Here is a 16,490-nt window from a genome sequence, read left to right on the forward strand (position 1 = left end):
TAAGGCGAGAAAGAGTCTATTAAGCTTTAATTTAATTGTTGACCCCCACTTTAAATGGAAACCTAAAAAATCACCCCGGGAAATGTTGGCTCAATCTCAATCCTTGGCCCGCCCCATTCTTTGCGCATGCGGCAGAAGACCCTGCTGATTGGTTAATAGAGTGAAAACGGCTGGGCGCGATGATTAGTCGGTAGGAAATTCCCCACGTTGTGATTGGTCCGCAGGAACGTCTCGGAGCGCGCGCGGGAGCGAGCTTTCAAAGTTGACCACCGCGGAGGCTAGCCGGTTCCTGAGAGATAATGGTGGCGCTGCCGGGCCTTGGGAGCGGCCTGCAGCCCTGGTGCCCGTTGGATCTCAGCACTGGTGAGAAAACGAGGCCGCGACTCTCGGGGAGGCCGGGCTGTGGTGCTCTGCGACTGCGGTGCTCCTCTGCCCGGGCCTGGGGTGGGGGTGGGGCGCTCGGCTCTCGGCAAAGTCTGTGGTCTCCAGGTCTGTGCTCTCTAGGCATTGGCGAGCCGGGTCTGGAATAGGGGCTTAATCTAGTAAAGGATCAGGGGGAAAAAGCTTGTATTGTCCGATCTCCTTTAGTTCTTTTGCATCTTTTCTCGGTCTTCCCTTGCTTGTTCTGTAAATCCTCACCGACAGTCTCATCCATTTCTTTGGTTTTAAATAGCAAATCTATTTCTTCGTTCAGATTTATTTCCTGAACTTCGTGTTCATTGGTTTAAATGGGTGTCTCACAGCCCCCTCAAACGTCACAGGCATGAAACTGGGATTCCCAAAGCCAGTTATTGGTACCAAACAATCCACAAACCTGGGAGTCATGGCATTCTTTCATCATCTTTCATGCTCACAACCACCGGTTGTCCTCCCCTCAGAGATGTTTCTCAGGTCCTCCTTGCTCCTTTTCCTGATGCTGCTCTCCCGCAGCAAGCCCTCATTACAGCCAGCCTATATCCTAGCCTCTTTCTCATGCCAGCTCTTCCAGCCCATTCCCCACACCTTTACCAGAATCACTTTTAAAAACACAAACGTGACCCTATCGAGTCTTTAAGCCTTTAATGTTTCCCCTCTATATCTTAAATAAATGACCAAATCTTTGGCGTGCCCTATAAGAGTGTTCACCCCTCACTGCAGTCTTCTTTTCCAACAGCATAACCTCTGGAGTCAGAACAGTGGGATTGGCTCTTCAGCTTAGCATCTCTGTATCACTGAGCAAGTTGCTTAACCTTGCTAAGCCTTAGTTTCTTTACATGTCAAGTGGGGATTATAATATTACCTACCTCACAGGAGTTCTGTGAAGATTTAGTACCTGGCACATAGTAACTGCAGAATAAATACTAATAATGACTCTCACCCTTCACACTAAGACTCTGTGTTGTAACTATTTTGCTAATTTTTAAACAGGCTGTACTTTCTTTCCCTTTGTTCTCTCTCTGTCTGGGATGCACTTTTTTGCATTTCATTCCCTGGTAATCTCCTACATTTAGGTCCAGTTGAAGCAGAATCATCCTTCCCATTTCTGTCATCCTTCCCACCTCCCCCATAATATTTTCTATTATGCTCTCTACTGTTTTACATACCTATTACTGTTTTAACTCTGATTTATTGTAAAAATAATAATAGTACCTATCATTTATTGAATTTATTGATTTCTTGAAACCATATCTTTTCTTTTTTCATTGGGACTTGGGTAGTTGTGATCCAGAAATTAGATCAGAAATGTGGTATGCATTTAAAAATATGCAGATAAGATAAGTGGAAGAATATCAGAGAAAAAGAGGCAGGAAAAGATGCAAGAACATTTTTAGGAAGAGGATTATATTTATTAGGAGAATGATTAGGAAAGAATGAGTGAATAATTAAAGCATGTTAAACAGTCAGTTGCCTCAGGTGTCCCTTTATGCTGCATACTTTATTTGGGTTTATTAACTTGATTGTAAGATTTTCACAAAGGGACATCCGAGGCAATCTTTTATTAACCTCCCTTTTTTCCTCCAGATTGAATTTATGGGAAAGTTCATATTGTTCAGTGTTTTGAAGTGTCGTTCATATCTAAAAAGTGTTTTCCTTCTTGATATTTTTAGAAGATGATCAATCTAATAGCCAGCTGTCAGTTCTAATTTAATTAAAAAAGATTTTTTAACCTTTCCTGCTTTCAATTATGCTACACCTGTATTGTATATTTAAATGCGAGTTGTGACTAGTAAGTTTTCTCTTTTTAAATGTACCTAGAGTCTAAAGGCTGTTGATGTTTTGCATGTTATAGAAAATTTTTTATTTAATTGCATTTTCCCGCTAGAATGGGTGGACACAGTGTGGGAACTGGATTTCACAGAGACTGAGCCTTTGGATCCCAGCATAGAAGCAGAAATCCTAGACACTGGATTGAATGCATTCACAAAACTATATGAAAGTATTTTCCCCTTTGCTACTGAAGAACATGGATCTACAGAGGTAAAAAAAAAAAAAAAAAAAAAAGGTTAAAAATTAAGCCAGGAGTCTTTACGTGTTAGAAGTGGACGATGAAAGTCATTATTATAATCTGAAGCTTAGCCTTTTTAGTATACAGTTTATAAGGAGTATGATAAGAACAGCGTAAAGAATGTGGTTCATTTGTTATAAAATCCTGATGGCTAATAGCTAAATCAAGTGGGAAAATTACAGGTTCAGTTTAGGCGTTTAAACATGAGATTCTGTTAGGAAATTCTTAGGGAGATGTAATAGGCCACTGGTAATGTGAATTGGAAGACTAGAAAGCAGTAAAAATTCAACAACATAGATAAAGCCATCTGAATCAAGGGGATGGGTGAAGTGCAGAAATGCATGAGGTCAGTGAGGAAGAGAAGAGACAGGACAGGACTGAAAAAACTGGTTGAAGGTGATCTGCAGGCAAGCAGTCAGAGTGTGGTGACTGTTGATATGAAGACTAGGGAGTAGCCAGACATCAAATGCTGCAGAGGTCGTGGGCAGGCAGAGAGTCCTGACACAAGGAAGTTGGGGCAGAGGTGATTGAATCATTTTTGGTGAACTGCAGAGTCACAGTTACAGATGAGTGGAGTAGAGCTGAAGTGGCATTAGGAGGTAACTGTTATAAAGGGTAGGAGGTGATTTCTTCTGGAAGTTTCATGGTGAAAAAATGCAGAGTGCTGATAGGATTCTAAATGGGCTCTTCTGTAAAGTGGCACATGCTAAGCAGTGTGGCTAGGCCAGGGCATTACCTGCCACTTTCCCTGTTTTCAGGAAAGCAGGAAGTACAAGGCCTGATTTCTTGAACTTTTGTGGGCCTATGGTTTTTTTTAAAGATGCTCCAGGATAAACTATATTTAGCTCCTGCTATGTTTGGTGTATAGAAATAACCCATTTCCTCTTCATGTGTTTAATTGGCAAAACATGGAACAATGATACAATTAATAAAATTGTGGTTTATAGTCGAGGGTGTATTTCCTTTCTCACCTAGGCCACTTCTGAAATCTGCTGAGGGAGAAACTTTTCAAGCTCCTATTGCCCATAGAACATTTAAGTTTAAGTAAACACTCTGATTTCTTCAGTTGGTAATTAGAGTGATAAATGGTTTTGAGTACATTTAATTTAGAGGGGTAACTTGTTTGAGTAAACACTAATATAAGGTGCCCCAAAGGTCTTAATATAATTTTTAGCTATGATAATTTCAGGAATGTATATGCGTCAAACCTATCCCCAAGTTATTTTTGAAAATTTGATTATTTGAATTTCTCGTATACTTATTTATCTTTGTAATTTTGAATAGTACATTTTAATTTTTTGTTTCAGTCCCTTTGAAATTTATAATTAGGAGCCAGGTTGGTCTGTTCTTTTTTTTTTGTTTTGTGGGGTTTTTTTGTTTAATAAGGTACTAAATACTTGCAAAAATCAAATAAGAGATTTTCCCACTTTTCTAACTCTTGGCTTTTATGTCTTTCCCTCCCTGCAGAGCATTTGGACCTTCTTCATTGAGAACAGTATTTCCCACAGGGCACTGGTGGCATTGTTCTATCACTTCGTTCAAACAGTCCATAAGAAAAGTGCCAGTGTGCAGTATCGACAATATGGCCTTCATGCTGCTGGCCTTTATTTTCTGCTGTTGGAAGTACCAGGTATGTATATTTGATATGATAGAATAAATATATATATATATATATATGTATTTGAAATTTCAACATGGTTTTGAGCCCTTATATTTCGTTTTCTTGCTTCTAAAATGGGACAGTAGTAACCCATCTCATAGTTGTTCTGAGGATTAAATGATAGTATGTCTGTAAAATACATGGCATGTTACAGGTGTTCAGGAAATATCTTTCCCTTGTTTCTTTAAATGTGTTTGTTTTCTACTGTGGTGTGTCTATAACCTAATGCAATTAATCTGAGAGAGGTTAGGCTTGAGGAGAATTGTTTCCAAGCTACAAGAGCTCCATTCCCACCCACCCCTACCTAGTATAAAAATCTGATACTGCCCACTCATCTCCTGACTCCCAGTCCAGATTGAAAAAGACTGCTGGGGAGTCGTTGTGTTATATATAATCTCTCTCCTATGCAGATATGGAAAAATAGGTTAAAACCATTCTAATAAAGAAAGCATGAGAATAGCTAGTAATGCTTGATGAAGGAAAGCAAAGGAAAGTAGTCTATTTATGAACATTGTTCTATTCCTTTATTGTCAGAGCTCTTAGGTGGCTATTCCTCCTATGAGCAGTAAAAGAGTCCCTTCTACCCACCCCCAAACCCAATGCTAGAGAGAATGGAGCATAGAGGGGGATGCATCTGGAGAACCTAAAGTTGCTGCTTGTCATTGTTTACATAAATTCATTTGTAATAAATATTAAGGATGATAATTATCCCATATGATTTGGGAATTAGTAAAAAGACATAAAAAAAAAAAAACCTTGAACATTAACTTGTATTATTGTTAAAGCTCCCAGTAATGATTTTTGAAATAAGTTCCTAAAGACTTTGGTCTTGCTAACCAGTGTCTCAGTTGTAACTGAGCTGTCTCACAGAAAAGTGGTGGTTTTAGGAACCTAGTTTTGTTCTTCTCTTCACTTGTTAGATGCAGTTCCTTCTGATTAAGGCTGAGATGTATGCCAAAGTGAAGAGTGTTGTTCAATATAGATGACTTGCAGCTTTCCAGCAAGTGGTTTTCTTGCCAATTACCTTCTGTTTTTAAATGTTTCTGGATTATGGTTGGAATGCTATTGATACTCAGTTTTTAATCACAGTGTGCTTTTTCAAGATTATTTTGATTATTCTGGGTCCCTTCCATTTCCATGTGAATTATAGGAGTTGCATATCAATTTCTACCAAAAAGGCTTCTGGGTTTTTGACAGTGCACTGAATCCGTAGATCAGTTTGGGGAGTGTTGCCATTTTAACAACATTTTAAAGATTTTAATTATTTGTTTGAGAGAGAAAAAGTAGGGGGAGAGGCAGAGGGAGCCCAACATGAGGCTCGATCCCAGGTCCAGCATAGTGTGAGCAGAAGTCAGAAGGTGGGCATCTTGTCTTGTTCCTGATCTCAGGAGGAAAACTTTCAGTTTTTTGTCCTTAAGGATAAGATTTGCTGTGGGTGTTTTGAGGATCACCTTTAAGACGTTGTTATTCCTAGTGTATTGAGTGTTTCATTATGAAAGAGTATTGAATTGTTATTTGCTTTTCTGTATCTATGAGATGGTCATGTGGTTTTTGATCCTTATTCCAGTAATAGAGTGTATTATGATGATTCATTTTCATGTTAAACCAGTCTTGCATTTCCTTGATCATAGTGTATAATCCTTTTCATGTGTTGCCAGATTCTGTTAGCTAATATTTTATTTATTTATTTGTTTGTTTGTTTGTTTATTTAAAATATGGACCACTTCATGAATTTGCATGTCATCCTTGTGCAGGGGCCACGCTAATCTTCTCTGTCATTCCAATTTTAGTATATGTGCTGCCAAAGCGAGCACAGCTAATATTGAAGATTTTTGCTTCTGTATTCATAGGAGGTACTCTTTTTTTGATAAGTCTTTGTCTGGTTTGGTTTTCAGGATACCAGTCTCACAGAATGAGTTGGGTAGTGTTCTTGCCTTTTTTATATTTTAAAAGTTTGTGAAGAAGGGATTGTTTTTCTGCCTTAAATTTTTGGTAGAATTCAATAATGAAACCATCTGGGCTTGGAGTTTTCTTTGAAAGTCTTTTTGTTTGTAAAATCTATAGTGATATATTCCCTTTCATGTCTGATTGGTAATTTGTATTTCTTTATTGTTTTTTTCATCAATCTAGATAGAGGTTTATTAATTGTATTGATCATTTCAAAGAACCCACTTTTGGTGTTATTGATTATATCATATTCTTGGGGCACCTGCGTGGCTCAGTCAGTTAAGTATCTGACTCTTGGTTTCGACTCAGATCATAATCTCAGGTCATGGGATCAAGCCCCACATCGGGCTCTGAGCTCAGCACAGAGTCTGCTTGGGAAATTCTCTCCATCTCCCTCCCTCCCTCTCTCCCTGATCATGCATGTGCTCTCTCTCTCATAAATAAATAAATTAAATTAAATTAAAAAAAATTACTTCGTGGTAGCCTAGCCTATATGCTAATGAATAAATCCTTATAAAGATTTTATGGCATACAGTATTACAGTCATATTCATAATGCAGCATTGGAAACATTGTTACATCATTGTTTCCCTTCAGATAGTGTTTAAGTATATTTTAATATATTTAAAGGTAGTTATCCCTGGATTAACTTGACCCTTTTGAGGCTTGTTTTAAAGCTTTGTTGGAGCAGATATGAAGTAGCCTGTACTCTAGAGCTAGTTTAGCCCTAAGGTGTGTTTCTTTCCAAGGTGGCTACTAAATGCTCCAGTTGTTAAGGTGCCAGCACTGGCTGGCCAGAACTCAAGTATTTCTCAACTCCCTGTGAGTTACGAAAAATATTCATCTTCTACCTCCTTGGAAATTGTTCTTTGCCTGCCTTCGTAAAGTTTTACCCTCTGTGGACATAGCTTATATTCAGCCCTATGGAGATCTCTGAAGCTCTTTTTCTGTGTAGCTTCCTCTTTTCTAGTACTCTGCTCCATAAACTGCAGCTACCGTTGCCTTCCTGACTCCTATTTCTGTATTCTCAACTTAGTAACACTGTCATAATGCACTTGGGTTCACCATTTTCTGCTGTTGTCCAGAAATGGCCTCAAAACACAAAACTGGGGCAATTTTAGGGTTTACCTCATTTGTTTTTGTTTCCTCAGAGATTGTGTTTCTATGCTGCCTATTGCTCCATGTCTTAAAATGGTTATTTTATACATTTTTGTCCAGTTTTATAGTTTATGGCAGCGTGACAAGTATAAAGCCAGTTACTCCCTGGTCAGATATGGGTATCTTATTTATTTCTGATCAGCACTATTTCTCATCTCCTGACGCTGAAGTTGAATGCTACTTTTTTGTTAAAGAGTCATTGTTTAGAGTTAATGATAAGCTCATTTTTACTTACTAATTTTTCATCTGTTATTACAGACTCTATTTCAAGACAATTACATCTAACCCACCTACTCTTTATTCTTTATAAATAGGCAGTGTAGCCAATCAAGTGTTCCACCAAGTGATGTTTGACAAATGTATTCAGATTCTAAAGAAGAGCTGGCCTCAGGAATCTAAATTGAATCGGAAAAGAAAGAAGGAGCAGCCTAAGAACTCTGAGGTGAATCCAAGAGGGAATAGGAAAAGAGGAAAGCCACCCAGGAAAGAAGATATTGAGGTAAGAAATAAATGGAATAATAAAGAATATCTGTACCAACACAAGGTTGTGATTTTAGAATTAACTTTATATTAAAATATGGTTTTGGGCATCATGTTTATAACCAAATGATCCTAAAGTATCATCAACTATCCAGTATGACCTTAAGTTGTTCTCATACTTTGTGTACTACTGAGAATAGGTTTCTACCTTGTCATCTTTCCAACCTCCCCACAATCTCTTGCCAGCCTTGTTCCCAGGTATGCTTGGCAACATCCAAACAGGTGTATTTGCAACATTATCTTATTGTCATTAGAGAGGAAGATTGAAGTATCCCGAGGACTCATGTCCATAAGAGTGTAATGGAATAATATTGAATTCCAAATTCTTGTGTGATGACTAGGTAGGATGGTGGACGTTCTTTGACATGAAAACTTCCAAGAAACGTAAGAATTCCCATTGACACAAAAATACAGAGCTAGATGCTACTGTGCAGTCATCTAGTCCAATGATTTATTGTTCTGGCTGTGGAGATAGAGCAGTTAAGGAACCTGATCAGGGTCACATCACCTCAGCAATTCAGCAACCACCTGGCGTTTAACTGGACTTGGATTTGAGTACATTGAAAACCATGGGACAAAGTGTTATGCATTACTATGCAGTCACCTATACATTTCTTTATAATCTAGGTGGATGAAATAGAAGAACAGGAAGATGAAGAAAATATTTGTTTTTCTGCCCGAGACCTTTGTCAAATTCGAAATGCCATCTTTCACCTTTTGAAGAATTTTTTAAGGCTGCTGTCCAAATTTTCCCTGAAAGAAAAGCCACAGTGTATACAGAATTGTATAGAAGTAAGTGAGAATTCCAAAAAACCTTGGGGCAACCTCAAAGGGCAGAGATGATGGCTAATATTTAATGAGCAGGAAAAATCAGGTCTCTTCTTGGTATCTGTTTTCCAGGTCTTCGTTGCATTAACTAATTTTGAACCAATTCTTCATGAATTTCATGTGACACAGGCCAGGTGAGCCACTAATTCTTCCAATGCTAGAATTTTGCTCTAGCAAAAGTATAAAATGCCATTTTATCCTAATTGGCACACAAATAGAATTTATTCATTTGGATGTGTTTTATTATAGGGTTATGGAAGATTCTGAGTAAAATCATATCCATTAACTAATCTTTTGCCTTTTTTCTTTAGAAACCTGAACCAAGCAAAATATGTCCCAGAACTGGCGTATCATGGATTGTATTTGCTCTGCTCCCCCATTCATGGAGAAGGAGATACGGTAAAGAAGAAAAAGATTTAATTTAAGTACTAGTTGAATTGAAAGCATCCGAATCATATAATGGAAAAACATTGGCAGCATTTGGTGTGATGCCATTTTAATTTACCAAGTCATTTTCATGACCTTATATCATTTGTAGCGTAAAAAGCATCACCATTTCTATTTGCTGCCTGTTCTTCATAACCAAACTGATATTCAAATACTTGGAGGCCATGGCAAATTATTGTTCGGTTTCATACAAAAAATAGTGCCAGTGAGAATTAGGTAGGAAGAACACTGAACAGAGTGTTTTAGAGAAACAGTCACCAGATTGTTCTCAAAAGAACACAGTCATGGAATTTTCAAGTTTTCCCTGGCAAGTTTCATGTGTGCTTCAGTATTTCTATTAGTGTTTATATCATTTTAGTTGAGAATTCTATAGAAATATTACTGGTTATCACCCCTAGTTAGTATTCATATATGGATTTTGCTCCCTGAGTTACCTTAACAGTATCCCTATCTAAACTGTGGAGTCAGGGTTGTTCAAGCATTATGCTGTTATTAAACTTGGATGTCATTAATAATACAAGATTTTACAAAAAAAGTGATAGAATGAGGTCCTATGACTTTTGGTGGCTGTGCTACACTTAATTTCTAGGGTGAGTTGCATGTTGGTTAGAAAGTAGGTTCAAGGGCCCCTGAATGGCTCAGTCAGTTACATGCTGACTCTTGGTTTCGGCTCAGGTCATGATCTCAGGGTCTTGGGATGAAGCCCTGCGTTGGGCTTGGTGTTCAGCTTGGGGTCTGCTTGTCCCTCTCCCTCAGCTCCTCCTCTCTCTCTCTTTCTCTCTCATAAATAAAAAAATCTTAAAAAAAAAAAAAAGAAAAAAAGAAGTAGGTTGAGAGCTTTGGGCCAGGATGTGTACATCAGCGGTTGAATTCTGGCTCCACCTGCTTCAGCTGCGCTTCCTTGTATGCGGTATTCAGCCTTTCCAAAGCCTCAGTCTTCTCATAGGGTTGTCAGGAGGAGGAAGTGAAAGAACGTGTCAGATGCTGAACGCCATGCTTGTTGTTTAGAAAACATGCCGTATTTTATAATTTATTATACCATTTTCATTTCTGTGTTTAAATTTGGATGGGATAGAATTCACATGAGCACTTTCAATTTCTACGCTCTGTAACATTTGTAAAGGTTAGCTGGATAGGGAAATTTATGACTTTAGGTCCACAGTGTCTCTCAAGATGTAGTATTTTTTAATTGTGAGAGTGTTGACTTGATGTTAGACATGTTGGTTTTAGCCATGGAGGCTCTTGTATTAGGTATAAAGTAGAAATAATAATAATATATATAAAATAGAAATGTCTCGCTTACCTTATGCAGTTGTTGTGAGACTTAAGATTAAATCTAGTAACATACATGAATGTGCTTAACACAGTACCTGCCACATTCGTGGTTTTCAGTACATGTTTTTTTTACAGGATGAATGAATTGGTTAGTCGAGTAAATTATATGAGGTGATATATTGGAAGGTGCGTTGTAATTTCAGGTAAAACACAAGTGTAAGGTACCATTCTTCCCTTGTTCTATAAGGAATTAGCAGCAGCATTTTTTTGCCATTTAGAAGTGACAATTAATCCTCTATTTGCCCTAATTTCAGGATTACAGTTTGAGTGTAAGCAGTGTTTTCACACTGTTTCCATCATGTGTTTATTGAATATTTGGTAATTGTCCATGAAGCACATTTCTGGTGTTCACCCAAAAACTATGTCAACCTTATCTTCACACAGCTTGAAATGGTTTACCCTGGGGCACCTGGGTGGCTCAGTTGGTTAAGTGTCTACCTTTGGCTCAGGTCATGATCCTAGGGTCCTGGGATCAAGCCCCCGTGTTGGGCTCCTGGATCAATGAGGAGCCTGCTTCTCCCTTTTCCTCTGCTCCCCCCCACTTGTGCACGCATGCTCTCTCTCTCAAATAAATAAATAAAATCTTAAAAAAAAAAAAAAGAAAAGAAATGGTTTACTGTGGTCTGCATTGCTGTCTTCAAGGCCCTTGGCTTCTTTATCATGTCTTAAATAGAATTTTCTTCTCTTTCAGGTTATAGGTTGTGTTTTCCATCAAATGCTAAATGTGATATTAATGTTAGAAGCAGGCAAAGGAGCCCATCACGCTCCCCTTAGTATTACAACATCAGTCATCAACGGTAGAAACCAGGCGGTCCAGTTCATCAGGTGAGGCACACACAGCTTGGATTTTCACTCTCTTTATCACTCTCCCTTAAGGCTCTTGGGCCCTGTACTAACCAAGATTTCTGACACCTATGGAAACTAACAGATTTCTGGCCTGTTGTGGTTTTGAGGGTCAAAGTAAAGCACTTCAGAGCTCCTCTGGTTCACGTGGCCTGGGTCACTGTTGGTAGCCTCTACACTGGGGCATTGTTGAAGGATACAGAGTCTATAATTCATGGGCCAGCACAAGCCTCCAGCTTGATTCCCACCAGCCTGTAAGGTCAGGCTCTGAGAAATGACAGTTGCTTCTCCTCTGTTTTATCATCATCTGCCTCAGTGTTTGCCTCTCTTGCAAGTCTGCCTCTTCCTTTCCTTTTGTATTTGTGTCTTCTCTGAGTCTCTTTCTCTTTGTTCTTTGCCACTTTTTCCTTGTTTCTTCTCACTTTTCTGTTCCCCTCCCCCTACAGACCATACTTCCTAAAGGGAAGAATTAAGTCAGTTTTTATTTCTTTAGCAATAGTTGATAGACCAGTTTTCCCCTCATGAATCACATAGCTTCACCTAAAAAGTTCCGTGTTTCAGCTTTATTGAGGAAGACATATTTGCTATGTCATTGGCTTTTCTTTCCGTCCTTTATTGAATATTTGGCATACATTGTGGAGGTAGTGGAATGAAGTGGTAAGTATATGAGAGTGTGTACATGCCTGCAGGTGTACGTGGGATATAGTTTAGTTGGAGTTGTGGGGTGTGGATGGTAGAATCCAGGTATATGTAGTCTATCATCTGATCATTGAGCAAATATCTCTTGTGAGGGATTTTTTAAAACGTTAAATAACTGAGATGCTTTAAGTGGAAACACCCATTTTGGTTCTTCCATAATAGTTCATGATGTCTCCAATTGCTGTAGTATCCATATAATGGTACAGATAAACACTAACAATGGGTCAAATCTGGACATCACAATAATAATCTGGGGCACCTAGCTGGCTCAATCAGAAGAGTGAGTGACTCTTGATCTTGCAGTCATGGGGTTGAGCGCACATTGTGGGTAAAGATTACTAAAATAAATAAGTAAACTTAAAAAAAAAAAACCAATTATCTTCTTGGGTTAAAGTTTGGAGAGGTATTGTTAACAAAGCCATTGAAATGGTAGCATTTCACTGAGCTACAACAAGGTGGTGCTGTATCTTATTATTATTTACCCCAAAAGGATATATTTTAGAGGTGTTTTTTTTGTTTTGTTTTGTTTTGTTTAAGATTTTATTTCTTTATTTGACAGAGAGAGACAGCGAGAAAGGGAACACAAGCAAGGGGAGTGTGAGAGGGAGAAGCATACTTCCCGCCGAGCAGGGAGCTGAATGTGGGGCTCAATCCCAGGACTCTGGGATCATGACCTGAGCTGAAGGCAGACATTAACAGCTGAGCCACCCAGGTGCCCCATATTTTAGAGTCTTAATGTGAAATTTTGTAAATAGCCAAAAAAGTCATATGAAGATTGTACTTTGCTTCTGCCTGACTTTAACTCTCTGCTTGGTGGCAGCTCTCTAAAACCACACATAGGACATAGTGAATGGTTTTCTGCTGTGAAACTCTGTTTTACTGTATTCACTGAAACAATGCTTGTAATATGGGGTAAATCGTTTTTAATCTTCAGGATTTCTAAAACGTAGAGGTCATGGTGTTTGAGAACAGAGTCGAAAAATTACTATTTTGTGTGGTTGGTGTGTTGTAAACAATAGATGTGTTTTCTTTTTTAAAAAGCTCGCTTGTGGATGAACTGAAGGAAGATGTATTCCCAGTCCTTCGTATCTTACTCCAGCACATCTGTGCCAAGGTACCATTTGCTTTAATAGTAATAGTAATGATAATGATGATGTGACAAAGAGATAATATATGTGAAGATAAACGTGTGTGCTTGTATGTGTAGTTGTTCTTGGGAATGAGTCTGTTATTACAGAAAGTAGTTTTATTTAATATTTTCACTACATGTTTCCAATGACAGTGTTCTTTTGAGGGGAGAATCCTTTTTATTTTGGAAAATTTCAGACATATGAATAAATAGAATAGGGTGACGAGCACCCACCTTCAACAATTTTTTGTCATTTATACCTCTATAGGTGTAATTTTCCTCAACACATGTGAACATTGGTTTTTTTTCTTTTTTAAGCAAATTCCACCATATCCATTGTGGCTTAAGTATTTCCTACGTATCTCTAGAGGAGAAGAACTCTGAAAACATAACCACAAAATACTAACACGCCAAAGAAAATATACAATAATTCCTTAATATCATCAAATATCCAGTTAATGTTCAAATTTTTATGATTATCTCTTCAATTTCTAAAGCAGTTTGGACAAATGATTCTTAACTTGAATGCATTGGATTCTAGGGGTCCATAAACTCTCTGAAATTATGTGTTAAAAGTTTGTATTTCTAGATTTCTCATAGATTAGTTTTCAATGGGGTCTGAAACCTAAAATTTGCTAGTCATTTTTATAACATTTAAAGATTCACTGAACTAGTCACATTCACTAATTTTCCACTTGTATCACAACATGTGTTTCAGTTGTCCTGTAGGTAGATATTGGCTGGATAGCCTCTCAATGCTTATGTTTCAGGTGACTGATAAATCAGAGTATCGGACCTATGCAGCCCAGTCCCTGGTCCAGCTGCTCAGCAAACTTCCCAGTAGGGAGTATGCTACATTCATTGCCTGGCTTTACAGATATTCACGAAGTTCCAAGGTAGGAGATACGCATAAGATCTTGTTTCCTGGCTTTGCAACCTCCTGACAGACAGATCTGAATACACAAGGGATCCTTTGGTGTTTATTCCTGTCTGATGGAGATTCTTATGATTTTGTTTTATCAGATCCCACACAGGGTTTTTACTCTAGATGTTGTCTTAGCTCTGTTGGAACTGCCTGAAAGAGCAGTAGATAACACTCTGTCGTTGGAGCATCAGAAGATCTTAAAGCATAAGTTCTTGGTGCAGGAAATTCTATTTGACCGTTGTGTAGACAAGGCACCGACTGTCCGCAGCAAGGCACTGTCCAGTTTTGCACATTGCCTGGAGGTGTCTGTTACCACTGCATCGGAGAGCATAGTGGAACTTCTGATTAACAGTAAGTGTGGTGACCGTTGTGACATGGAACCTGTCTTGTGCTTTTCAAGAAATTGGACCGCAAGGGAAAACACTCTTTGTTGTTGCAAAAGTCATAGATACAGTATGATATACTTTTACCCTCATAAACCAATTTGACTGTATTTTGTTGTTGAATAACTTTTTAAATACAGTCCATACCTTGGAGATATTGTGGGCTTGGTTCCAGAGCACCACAGTAAAGCAAATATTGCAATAAAGCAAGTCAAATGAATTTTTTGGTTTCCCAGTGCATACAAAAGTTATGTTTACAATACAGTGTTGTCTGTTAGATGGCAATAGCATTATGTCTAAAAAAAGTACTTACCATAATTAAAAAATACTCTGTTGCTAAAAATGCTAAGTACCATGTGAACTTTCAGCAAGTTGCAGTCTTTCTGCCAGTGGAGGGTCTTGCCTCAGTGTTGATGGCTGCTGACTGATCAGGGTTGTGGTTGCTGAAGGATGGGGTGGATGTGGCAATTTCTTAAAGTAAGACAGCGATGAAGTTTGCCACATCAATTGACTCTTCTTTTCACAAATAATTTCTCTAGTAGGTGATACTGTTCAATAGCATTTTACCCACAGTAGAACTTTCTTCCAAAATCAGAGTTCATTCTCAACCCTCACAGTTTCTTCACCACGAGTAGATGCCATCCTGAGAAACCAATGTCTTTGCTCACCCGTGAGAAGCTACTCCTCATCTGTTCAAGTTTTATCATGAGATTGCAGCAATTCAGTCACATTTCCAGCCTCCACTTCTCATTCTGCTTCTCAGAACACATATTTATTAAGTTTGCTGTGTTATATGGGTATGGTTCATGGTACCCTAAAACAATTATAATAGTAACATCAAAGATCACTGTTCACAGATCACCATAAATCTGAAAAAGTTTGAAATATTTTGAGAGTTACCAAAAAGTGGCAGACACAAAGCGAGCAGATACTGTTGGAGAAATGGCACCCATAGACTTGCTTGTTGCAATTACCACAAATTCTCAATTTGTTAAAATTGCAGTATCTGTGACGCACAGTAAAGTGAAGTGTGTGATAGAACAAGGTATGCCTGTTCGACAAGCCTGATCAGTTTTTTTTTTTTTTAAAGATTTTATTTATTTATTCGACAGAGATAGAGACAGCCAGTGAGAGAGGGAACACAAGCAGGGGGAGTGGGAGAGGAAGAAGCAGGCTCATAGCAGAAGAGCCTGATGTGGGGCTCGATCCCAGATCGCCGGGATCACGCCCTGAGCCGAAGGCAGACGCTTAACCGCTGTGCCACCCAGGCGCCCCAAGCCTGATCAGTTTGAAAGGCCTTTTAGAGTATTTTAGATATTCATGTTTTAGAGGTGAGATTGCTGGCTACCTATACTACTACTTTGCATTGTTGGGTATTGGCTATATTGGGCCTAATATCCATCCATTTCCAATGCATACCAAGGAGGACATTATAGTCAGCAGTTTAGAATCTGTCCTGTCTTTAGGCCTAATTATCTTGATTTTGGTGATTCTGTGAATATTTACTTGGGGCTTATGATACTATGACATTTTTCCATCTTGTCAATCTACTTATTTATAGGTCCTGCAATTTCAAGAATAGAGAGCCATCCTGGTACCTTACTGAGAAATTCATCAGGTAATGGGTGAATATATTTTCCAATATTGAATAATTGTCTTTTTTATTTAAAGGACTTGCTGGGTATTTGACATGTTTTTTCTATTTCCATATTTACCTTTTTAGTATTGAACTTTATTTCTTCATCAAGGAAATTGAAATTCATTTCTATAATGATGTAGTAATTTAAATGTGTAATATCCCATGCTTGTATTACTAAGAGGTGTAACAAATTTTTACCTTAATGACTGAACTTTTTTTAATTTATTGTTTTTAAGCTTTTTCCTATCAGAGGCAAACACTTAACCCTACTGGAGGCTCAGGGGTGATCAATATAGACAGCAGTGGTGAAACAGATGGATCTGGGGGTATGTCAGATTTTATTACTATCAGATGAGTAATAACTGTTGGATTTCAGACAACTGTAAGTAGAGTCTAAAAATCTTGGATTTTTTTTCTGATTAATTCACCCTTAACAATTGGAACATCTTTCTTCTTAAAAGTGGAATAATTTC

General features: G+C 38.3%; 1 protein-coding gene and 1 non-coding gene across 2 annotated transcripts in view; one reads left to right on the forward strand and one right to left on the reverse strand.

Annotated features, from left to right (window-relative positions):
- The first annotated feature begins 233 nt into the window (after nt 1–233).
- Nucleotides 234–16,490, forward strand: part of NCAPD3 (non-SMC condensin II complex subunit D3) — a 57,415-nt gene continuing 41,158 nt past the window's right edge. Inside the window, exons 1-13 of the mRNA XM_008688327.2 lie at nt 234–363; nt 2,303–2,457; nt 3,953–4,115; nt 7,564–7,748; nt 8,417–8,581; nt 8,690–8,751; nt 8,929–9,016; nt 11,091–11,224; nt 12,983–13,055; nt 13,841–13,966; nt 14,094–14,346; nt 15,940–15,996; nt 16,254–16,343. Of these exons, the coding sequence (XP_008686549.1) occupies nt 300–363; nt 2,303–2,457; nt 3,953–4,115; nt 7,564–7,748; nt 8,417–8,581; nt 8,690–8,751; nt 8,929–9,016; nt 11,091–11,224; nt 12,983–13,055; nt 13,841–13,966; nt 14,094–14,346; nt 15,940–15,996; nt 16,254–16,343 (1,615 nt within the window). The 5' untranslated portion in view covers nt 234–299. The remainder of the gene's footprint in view (nt 364–2,302; nt 2,458–3,952; nt 4,116–7,563; nt 7,749–8,416; nt 8,582–8,689; nt 8,752–8,928; nt 9,017–11,090; nt 11,225–12,982; nt 13,056–13,840; nt 13,967–14,093; nt 14,347–15,939; nt 15,997–16,253; nt 16,344–16,490) is intronic.
- LOC121102974 lies at nt 5,855–5,959 on the reverse strand. Its single transcript, XR_005835131.1, has one exon. It is a non-coding gene; the product is annotated as a U6 spliceosomal RNA (small nuclear RNA).

The sequence above is a fragment of the Ursus maritimus genome, unplaced genomic scaffold (assembly GCF_017311325.1).
Source record: "Ursus maritimus isolate PB19 unplaced genomic scaffold, ASM1731132v1 scaffold_16, whole genome shotgun sequence".
NCBI lineage: Eukaryota > Metazoa > Chordata > Mammalia > Carnivora > Ursidae > Ursus > Ursus maritimus.